The sequence below is a fragment of the Oncorhynchus mykiss genome, chromosome 6, assembly GCF_013265735.2.
Source record: "Oncorhynchus mykiss isolate Arlee chromosome 6, USDA_OmykA_1.1, whole genome shotgun sequence".
NCBI lineage: Eukaryota > Metazoa > Chordata > Actinopteri > Salmoniformes > Salmonidae > Oncorhynchus > Oncorhynchus mykiss.
The window spans coordinates 96,980,582-96,991,148 of NC_048570.1; the positions used below are offsets into that span (position 1 = coordinate 96,980,582).

The 10,567-nt window shown below is 47.2% G+C and overlaps 1 protein-coding gene across 1 annotated transcript; it reads right to left on the bottom strand.

Annotated features, from left to right (window-relative positions):
• Positions 1–187: 187 nt before the first annotated feature.
• Positions 188–1,613, bottom strand: LOC100379111 (CCAAT/enhancer binding protein alpha). The gene is given in 1 exon segment (NM_001172496.1): positions 188–1,613. A coding segment is annotated over 1 exon segment (960 nt). The 5' UTR covers positions 1,589–1,613; the 3' UTR covers positions 188–628.
• Positions 1,614–10,567: the final 8,954 nt, after the last annotated feature.

Genomic DNA, 10,567 nt, shown 5'->3' on the forward strand with positions numbered 1-10,567 from the left:
GACACAGCAGACAGCAGCAGGATACGTGTTCTAGCTGTCACCTTTATATGGTCTTAATGTCTGAACAGCAAATACATGGAAACACTCTGATCACCGCTCAGATTGGGTTTTTGTTTTGCATAAAAAATAAACTCATGTGGAAAGCTGTGTGCACTTTGCAGTTGAATAATACACTGTAGCTCTATAGGTCAAATGCACACATGTTTAGTTTAGTAAGACAAGAACATGGTATTGAGATGCTAACGTTAAAACATGAACATCGAGCAGGCTAGTGATTATTGTGAAAATCATGCCCCTGTTCCTTCAGCTGCACTGATATGTTGTTTTTGCGTGGCTAAACACACAATGTTATATAATAAAAAGGCACACACGCGCGCACGCACACACACACACACACACACACACACACACAAAAACAACACAGGTCCACTGTTAAAACGTGGAGAAATGAGCTTATTGTTTAAAGTACAGAAGGCGTGTATACCTCAGCTGCCCTGTCTCTCCTGAAGAAACAAACTGTTGTAGTCACAATCTGTCAGATCAATCTATAGCGTGTAGGCTATATCCAGGAGACGTGTACAAGTAAGTGTTTAAAAGTCCCCAATGTAAAAGCTACTATAGTCCGTGTTCACTGGCAGTTGGCCAATGGTTTGAAAGATCCATCGGGAAGTTGTCTGAAGATGCCCCTTAACGTGTCCAGTTCTCGGGTAAGATGTTCCACTCTCTTCCGCAGTCTTTCGTTGTCCGACGCCAGCTCGATCACTTTATGCTGCGTCTCAACATTGCGCATTTTCGCCTTGTCTCTACTCTTCCTCACCGCGACGTTGTTCCTCTCCCGCCTCAACCGGTACTCCGTGCTGGCCTTGTCGACGCGTTTTTTGGATTTACCCCGGTCTCGGTCTCGGTCTCGGTCGTCGCGTCCCATCATCTTCATGGATCCAACGGAGGACATGCTGCCGTCCCTGTGGTGTGGACTCGGGACGGGCGTCGGTGGAGGCGTCGGGTGTCCCGGTTGGAGATGCATGGTCGTCTGCGCGCAGTGCGCAATCTGGTACTGAAGATGGGATAGGTGCTGTGGCAGATGCTGGTGGGAATGGTGGTAGGTTGGAGGCATAGAATGGCTCATTTCATCTTCTTCTCTGGGCTCTTGCTTTATCGCCACAGGTCTGATTCTCGTGGACTGGTTATCGTAAATGGGTTCAAGTTTAGATGTGTCCATATACCCGGGAATACAACCATAGCCCTGCTGCTGATGCTGCTGCTGCTGTTGGTGGTGGTGCGCCCCCGAGCCAGAACTCACCCCGTGGGGGTAGGATTCGTACTCACTGTTCGCCAGCTTGAGTTTCTCTTGCTTCGAGCTGTTGTGGAATAGATCAGCCAGGAACTCGTCGTTGAAGGCTGCAGGGTCGATGTAAGCGCTGATGTCAATGGAGTTTTCGTTCTCACAGATCTCGCCGAGGTCTCCTCCTGCTCCGGGTCCAGCAGCGGAGGGGTCTTTGTAGCAGTAGGCGCTTTGCTGACTCTGACTCTGGGCTAGGCTGGTCATTAGGGGTCGTGGGGCGACCTCGTAGAGGTTTGGTTGCTCCATGGAATATCTATAACCCGCCAGACATGGTGAGGAGCTGCGGGAATCCAGCTTGCTCACAGTACCGGAGGAAGCCGCACTGGCTAGACGAATAAACAGGACAGCTCCTTCACAGGTGCGCTCTCCAGGTATGAAGTAAAACTCTAACTCGCCACGAGAAGCTATAAACTAAATGCCTTGAATAAAGCCTAGTGACTTTCCCTGGTACGACTGGTTTCTCGAGATTATAGTTCAAAAGTACACTGTTTTAGCTGCAGGTTGAACTACTCCAGGCTGCTGAACCTCACAACTGTCAAAGTACTCTCCTCTCTCCTATATATGCAGAGGGAAGGGGGCGGACGCGCAGCACGCAGGGTCCTATTGCGCGCCTTTAGGCAGCAGTAGGTTATAGTAGACTAGACTGGAGATCCAAGGCCAAATCACTTTACACCTGGAGAATATATATTGAATTTAATCAATTGGGTCACTTAAAAATGATTTTGAAATACATAATAATATATTAATATTAGCAAAACACATTTGATTTGACATTATTTAAATATGTTTTAATTTGTTTAACAAATTGATTTATTTTCATGATATATAATCTCATTCGAACAGTTTCCCCTTGTGCATTTGAACACCAGACGTCCCCAGCAGAGCAACAGCCTCATTTGAATATATAAGACAAGCTATTTTGATAATTGAGTGTCCCAAAATATTTAGCTTATTTTATATGAAATATTATTTGGTTATTAAACCGCTGTTCCATCGACGCTTCTCTCCACTCGAACCACTAGTCTACCTGCCTCCCCTACTAGCCGTTAAAGTGACGTTAATATTATATATACCATCGACGCTTCCCTCCACTCTAACCACTAGTCTACCTGCCTCCCCTACTAGCCGTTAAAGTGACGTTAATATTATATATATACCATCGACGCTTCCCTCCACTCTAACCACTAGTCTACCTGCCTCCCCTACTAGCCGTTAAAGTGACGTTAATATTATATATACCATCGACGCTTCTCTCCACTCTAACCACTAGTCTACCTGCCTCCCCTACTAGCCGTTAAAGTGACGTTAATATTATATATACCATCGACGCTTCCCTCCACTCTAACCACTAGTCTACCTGCCTCCCCTCCACTCTAACCACTAGTCTACCTGCCTCCCCTCCACTCTAACCACTAGACTACCTGCCTCCCCTCCACTCTAACCACTAGTCTACCTGCCTCCCCTCCACTCTAACCACTAGTCTACCTGCCTCCCCTCCACTCTAACCACTAGTCTACCTGCCTCCCCTCCACTCTAACCACTAGTCTACCTGCCTCCCCTACTAGCCGTTAAAGTGACGTTAATATTATATATATACCATCGACGCTTCTCTCCACTCGAACCACTAGTCTACCTGCCTCCCCTACTAGCCGTTAAAGTGACGTTAATATTATATATACCATCGACGCTTCCCTCCACTCTAACCACTAGTCTACCTGCCTCCCCTACTAGCCGTTAAAGTGACGTTAATATTATATATACCATCGACGCTTCCCTCCACTCTAACCACTAGTCTACCTGCCTCCCCTACTAGCCGTTAAAGTGACGTTAATATTATATATACCATCGACGCTTCCCTCCACTCTAACCACTAGTCTACCTGCCTCCCCTACTAGCCGTTAAAGTGACGTTAATATTATATATACCATCGACGCTTCTCTCCACTCTAACCACTAGTTTACCTGCCTCCCCTACTAGCCGTTAAAGTGACGTTAATATTATATATACCATCGACGCTTCCCTCCACTCGAACCACTAGTCTACCTGCCTCCCCTCCACTCGAACCACTAGTCTACCTGCCTTCCCTCCACTCTAACCACTAGTCTACCTGCCTCCCCTACTAGCCGTTAAAGTGACGTTAATATTATATATACCATCGACGCTTCCCTCCACTCGAACCACTAGTCTACCTGCCTCCCCTCCACTCTAACCACTAGTCTACCTGCCTCCCCTCCACTCTAACCACTAGGCTACCTGCCTCCCCTCCACTCTAACCACTAGTCTACCTGCCTCCCCTCCACTCTAACCACTAGGCTACCTGCCTCCCCTCCACTCTAACCACTAGTCTACCTGCCTCCCCTCCACTCTAACCACTAGTCTACCTGCCTCCCCTCCACTCTAACCACTAGGCTACCTGCCTCCCCTCCACTCTAACCACTAGTCTACCTGCCTCCCCTCCACTCTAACCACTAGTCTACCTGCCTCCCCTCCACTCTAACCACTAGTCTACCTGCCTCCCCTCCACTCTAACCACTAGGCTACCTGCCTCCCCTCCACTCTAACCACTAGTCTACCTGCCTCCCCTCCACTCTAACCACTAGTCTACCTGCCGCCCCTCCACTCTAACCACTAGTCTACCTGCCTCCCCTCCACTCTAACCACTAGTCTACCTGCCTCCCCTCCACTCTAACCACTAGGCTACCTGCCTCCCCTCCACTCTAACCACTAGTCTACCTGCCTCCCCTCCACTCTAACCACTAGTCTACCTGCCACCCCTCCACTCTAACCACTAGTCTACCTGCCACCCCTCCACTCTAACCACTAGGCTACCTGCCTCCCCTCCACTCTAACCACTAGTCTACCTGCCACCCCTCCACTCTAACCGCTAGTCTACCTGCCACCCCTCCACTCTAACCACTAGTCTACCTGCCTTCCCTCCACTCGAACCACTAGTCTACCTGCCTCCCCTCCACTCTAACCACTAGTCTACCTGCCTTCCCTCCACTCTAACCACTAGACTACCTGCCTCCCCTCCACTCTAACCACTAGTCTACCTGCCTCCCCTCCACTCGAACCACTAGTCTACCTGCCTCCCCTCCACTCTAACCACTAGTCTACCTGCCTTCCCTCCACTCTAACCACTAGTCTACCTGCCTTCCCTCCACTCTAACCACTAGTCTACCTGCCTTCCCTCCACTCGAACCACTAGTCTACCTGCCTTCCCTCCACTCTAACCACTAGTCTACCTGCCTCCCCTCCACTCTAACCACTAGTCTACCTGCCTCCCCTACTAGCCGTTAAAGTGACGTTAATATTATATATACCATCGACGCTTCCCTCCACTCTAACCACTAGTCTACCTGCCTTCCCTACTAGCCGTTAAAGTGACGTTAATATTATATATATACCATCGACGCTTCTCTCCACTCTAACCACTAGTCTACCTGCCTCCCCTACTAGCCGTTAAAGTGACGTTAATATTATATATACCATCGACGCTTCCCTCCACTCGAACCACTAGTCTACCTGCCTCCCCTACTAGCCGTTAAAGTGACGTTAATATTATATATATACCATCGACGCTTCCCTCCACTCTAACCACTAGTCTACCTGCCTCCCCTCCACTCGAACCACTAGTCTACCTGCCTCCCCTCCACTCTAACAACTAGTCTACCTGCCTCCCCTCCACTCTAACCACTAGTCTACCTGCCTCCCCTCCACTCTAACCACTAGTCTACCTGCCTCCCCTCCACTCTAACCACTAGTCTACCTGCCTCCCCTCCACTCTAACAACTAGTCTACCTGCCTCCCCTCCACTCTAACCACTAGTCTACCTGCCACCCCTCCACTCTAACCACTAGTCTACCTGCCTCCCCTCCACTCGAACCACTAGTCTACCTGCCTCCCCTCCACTCTAACCACTAGTCTACCTGCCTCCCCTCCACTCTAACCACTAGTCTACCTGCCACCCCTCCACTCTAACCACTAGTCTACCTGCCTTCCCTCCACTCTAACCGCTAGTCTACCTGCCACCCCTCCACTCTAACCACTAGTCTACCTGCCTCCCCTCCACTCTAACCACTAGTCTACCTGCCTCCCCTCCACTCTAACCACTAGTCTACCTGCCTCCCCTCCACTCTAACCACTAGTCTACCTGCCTCCCCTACTAGCCGTTAAAGTGACGTTAATATTATATATACCATCGACGCTTCCCTCCACTCTAACCACTAGTCTACCTGCCTCCCCTACTAGCCGTTAAAGTGACGTTAATATTATATATACCATCGACGCTTCCCTCCACTCTAACCACTAGTCTACCTGCCTCCCCTACTAGCCGTTAAAGTGACGTTAATATTATATATACCATCGACGCTTCCCTCCACTCTAACCACTAGTCTACCTGCCTCCCCTACTAGCCGTTAAAGTGACGTTAATATTATATATACCATCGACGCTTCCCTCCACTCGAACCACTAGTCTACCTGCCTCCCCTCCACTCGAACCACTAGTCTACCTGCCTTCCCTCCACTCTAACCACTAGTCTACCTGCCTCCCCTACTAGCCGTTAAAGTGACGTTAATATTATATATACCATCGACGCTTCCCTCCACTCGAACCACTAGTCTACCTGCCTCCCCTCCACTCGAACCACTAGTCTACCTGCCTTCCCTCCACTCGAACCACTAGTCTACCTGCCTCCCCTACTAGCCGTTAAAGTGACGTTAATATTATATATACCATCGACGCTTCCCTCCACTCGAACCACTAGTCTACCTGCCTCCCCTCCACTCGAACCACTAGTCTACCTGCCTTCCCTCCACTCGAACCACTAGTCTACCTGCCTCCCCTACTAGCCGTTAAAGTGACGTTAATATTATATATACCATCGACGCTTCCCTCCACTCGAACCACTAGTCTACCTGCCTTCCCTCCACTCTAACCACTAGTCTACCTGCCTCCCCTCCACTCTAACCACTAGTCTACCTGCCTCCCCTACTAGCCGTTAAAGTGACGTTAATATTATATATACCATCGACGCTTCTCTCCACTCTAACCACTAGTCTACCTGCCTCCCCTACTAGCCGTTAAAGTGACGTTAATATTATATATATACCATCGACGCTTCCCTCCACTCTAACCACTAGTCTACCTGCCTCCCCTACTAGCCGTTAAAGTGACGTTAATATTATATATATACCATCGACGCTTCCCTCCACTCTAACCACTAGTCTACCTGCCTCCCCTACTAGCCGTTAAAGTGACGTTAATAATATATATATATACTATTTAAACATAAGTTATTTCATAACGTATTAATACAAAATATATTGTATTTTATTTTATCCACATATTCCCTTTCTCTTTCATATGTATCAATACGATGGAGGTGGAGGGTTAACGCCAGTTTCACAACAGATTTGGTAGAAACACAATAAATATTGGGCACATAATAAATTAGGCCTAATTGTCAAAAGGCCAATATGCAAATACACGTGCACTCATTTATCAATTCACAATCTTTAAATCAATACTTATATTGGATTCTATGTGCAAAGTGCACCGATGAGAATCATACATGATAATACACAGAGCAGTTAATCTCTCTCTCTCTCAGCTCTTCACAGACTCGATACCTGAGACATCAACTGACAGTGTCCGCAGCACGGACAGCAGCACGCGACTCGCTGCTTCCTCTGCGGAAGAGCAGGCTCGGCTACCTGTTGCGCGCTTTTCGATAGACTAGGGAATTAGCCAATACACCGGAGCCGGGGGGGCAGAGCGCTCGTCACCCGGCGTCGTGAGTTTACTATCTTAGGGCTTGCCTCGCTCCATAATGGATAAATACCTGATAAAATGTGAGAGATAGATAGATCGCCCTGTTTTAACTGACGCATTAACATTCCAAAAGTAAAGAGACGCTGACGGATCGAGTCCAGTGGAGGCTGGCGAGGGGGAGGACGGCTCATAATAATGTCTGGAAACGGAATAAATGAAAATGCCATGTTTGATACAACTCCACCAAAATTCTGCTCCAGCGGTTACCACGAGCACGTCCTCCCCAATTAAAGTGTTAGCAACCTCCCTCCGCTGTGCTTGAGTCCGATCTGAACCGCGTCGAAATGTTAACAATAAAGAGAGTCTATTAGTAAGGCTACACGACATAGAAGGATACAATACTTTGGTGTTTTACAAGGTTTTTACATTTATGATTAAAAGGGTTTATGTGCATACTTTCATTTACACCATAAACTTGTTCTTGCGATGTAACGTTATGCGGAATGAAGTAGGCTACTCGTGTAATAACGCGTCATGGGTTGTGTGAGCGTGCATGTTTAACCAAGGCACAGAGGAACCACACCAGGCACCAGACAGACAGACTCATGTCAACGGGCAGGGAGCTCCCTCTGTTGTTGCAGCAAGGAAACCCTTCCAACTGAGCACAAACGGAGAGCGGTGTTTCATAGCTCTCGTCCGGGGCGTTACGAGCAGCTCGCTTAACGGCTCAGCGACAGCAAGCCGCATGTAACACCCTGGACCAAAGCTAGATATTTCTCGCAGTCGCATGTAAACGAATCAAAGGCAACAGGCTAGACCTATTCAATACGTCTAGTCTACTTGGAATGTCTTGGCTCAGTATTCTATACCTTCTACACATTAAAGCTTTTCCAAAATAACCTAAATCTTTAATACTAGTGAAAAATTGAAAACAGACCAATATAGAAAGACTGATTGAAGGCCAGGCACAGCAAGCCAATTTATTTACCTTTATTTTAACTAGGCAGGTCAGTTATGAACAAATTCTTATTTTTAGTGACGGCCTTCTGGGGAACAGTGGGTTAACAGCCTTGTTCAGGGGAACAGTGGGTTAACTGCCTTGTTCAGGGGAACGGTGGGTAAACTGCCTTGTTCAGGGGCAGAACGACAGATTTTTTACCTTGTCAACTCAGGGAATTAGATCTTGCAACCTTTCAGTTACAAGTCCAACGCTCTAACCACTAGGATACCTGCCGCCCCTCCAATCTAACCACTAGTCTACCTGCCTCCCCTCCACTCTAACCACTAGTCTACCTGCCTTCCCTCCACTCTAACCACTAGGCTACCTGCCTTCCCTCCACTCTAACCACTAGTCTACCTGCTTCCCCTACACTCTAACCACTAGACTACCTGCCACCCCTCCACTCTAACCACTAGTCTACCTGCCGTCCCCCCACTCCTACCACTAGTCTACCTGCTACCTACCCACCAATGTCAGCACACTGGCCACAGCGGACTGACCCCATTATCAGATCTGTGTAGATGTTCATACACATCTCAGTCTACATCTCTAAATGGAAGATACACATTGTCCCTCTGAGCAGGAACATGGAGAGAAGACCTTCCCAACTGAACGGCTGCAGGCAGGCAGACTCTCTACTGTTGTAGTAGACAGTATTGAACCATATCTCAGGTCTATTTAGGGTTGGTCTGAATAGCACTGCGTCAATGATTCAACTCATTATCTTGACTGAGCGATAAAGATTTGTCCTCCATTCCTTAAACATGATTTATAAGTTTAGGGAGGGGGTAGGGGCACCGAGAGGGAGGGAGGGGCACCGAGAGAGAGGGCGGGGGGGAGGGTGATTATTGGCAAGTAGATCTTGACAGGGCATCACCACGAAGAGATACAGAGTGAGGTAGATGACTGAGAGGTGAACCACTGCAATGAATGTTTGCTTTGTGTCGAGGCTGTTAAAGGTAGGTGATGTACTATTGTCCCTCCCCATGCCCCGAGTGGTGGCTCCACCCTGTTCTCTCTCTCTCTGGTTGTTTGCACAGGTCTTTAAATAAGCTGTGTTCATTGACTCAGCCTTCAGAGCAAGCCAAACAGAAATAGAACTTGGCACTGTGCTCACCTAGTGACAGAATGACGAGCTAGCCAATCAAAGGCCTCACTGAACAAAGCTGGCTTGCTCCCCTCTCCATACAGAGCTGTTTACTGAGCTCTGGTTAGAACAGTGAGTCAGGACTGAGTTAGATAACCAAGTCCCCCTCGATAAGTACCAAATGGCACCCTTTATCCCTATATAGTGCACTACTTTAGACCAGGGCCCTATGGCACCCTATTCTCTATATTTAGTGCACTACTTTTGACCAAAGCACATAGGGAGACCCATTGTGCTCTGGTCTAAAGTAGTGCACTATATAGGGAATAGGGTGTCATTTGAGTGTGTGATGAGTCCAGTTGAACACCTTGTTCTGTGTTTGGGGGGGGGCATGGTCATATTGGTAACCAGGTTGGTAACCAGGTTGGTAACCAGGTTGGTAACCAGGTTTATCCGTCATTTCTCATCCATTTCCTGCTTTGTAATTGTTTGGAATCAGACAGTCCATTAAATGGATCATAGATAGTCTAGAAGCTGAGCTACTGAACCAGTAGATCTTATGTGAAGAGACATGTAGTTCAATCCTTTATATCTAGATCTGTAGAATGACCATCCATATCACTCAGACAGACCGTCCGCACTGAAATCAACCTCTATTCCAACTGGGATCCCCCCCCAAGGTCTCTGAGCAAAAAAAAAACACAAAAAAAAACCTTGTTGGATGTAAAAGACTAAAATAATTAATTTATTACTAAAAACACCAGCCAATCAGCTCCAAGTGATTTAAATATTGTAAATCTGTTCCCACGTATAATAAAGAGATGTGATCATGAAGTGCCTTGTAAAAGTATTCATCCCCCTTGGCGTTTTTCCTATTAAGCTGCATTACAACCTGTAATTAAAATGGATTTTTATTTGGATTTCATGTAACGGACAAACACAAAATAGTCCAAATTGGTGAAGAAAAAATATGTTGTTATAACTTAATTAATAACTGAATTCCCCCTCCCCCCTAAATAACATCTGGTGCAACCAATTACCTCCAGAAGTCACATAATTAGTTAAATAAAGTCCACCTGTGTGCAATCTAAGAGTCACATGATCTGTCACATGATCTCAGTATATATACACCTATTCTGAAAGGCCCCAGAGTCTGCAACACCACTAAGCAAGGGGCACCACCAAGCAAATGACACCATGAAGACCAAGGAGCTCTCCAAACAGGTCAGGGACAAAGTTGTGGAGAAGTACAGATCAGGGTTGGGTTATAAAAAAATATCTGAAACTTTGAACATCCCACAGAGCACCATTAAATCCATTATTAAAAAATGTAAAGAATATGGCACCACAACAAACCTGCCAA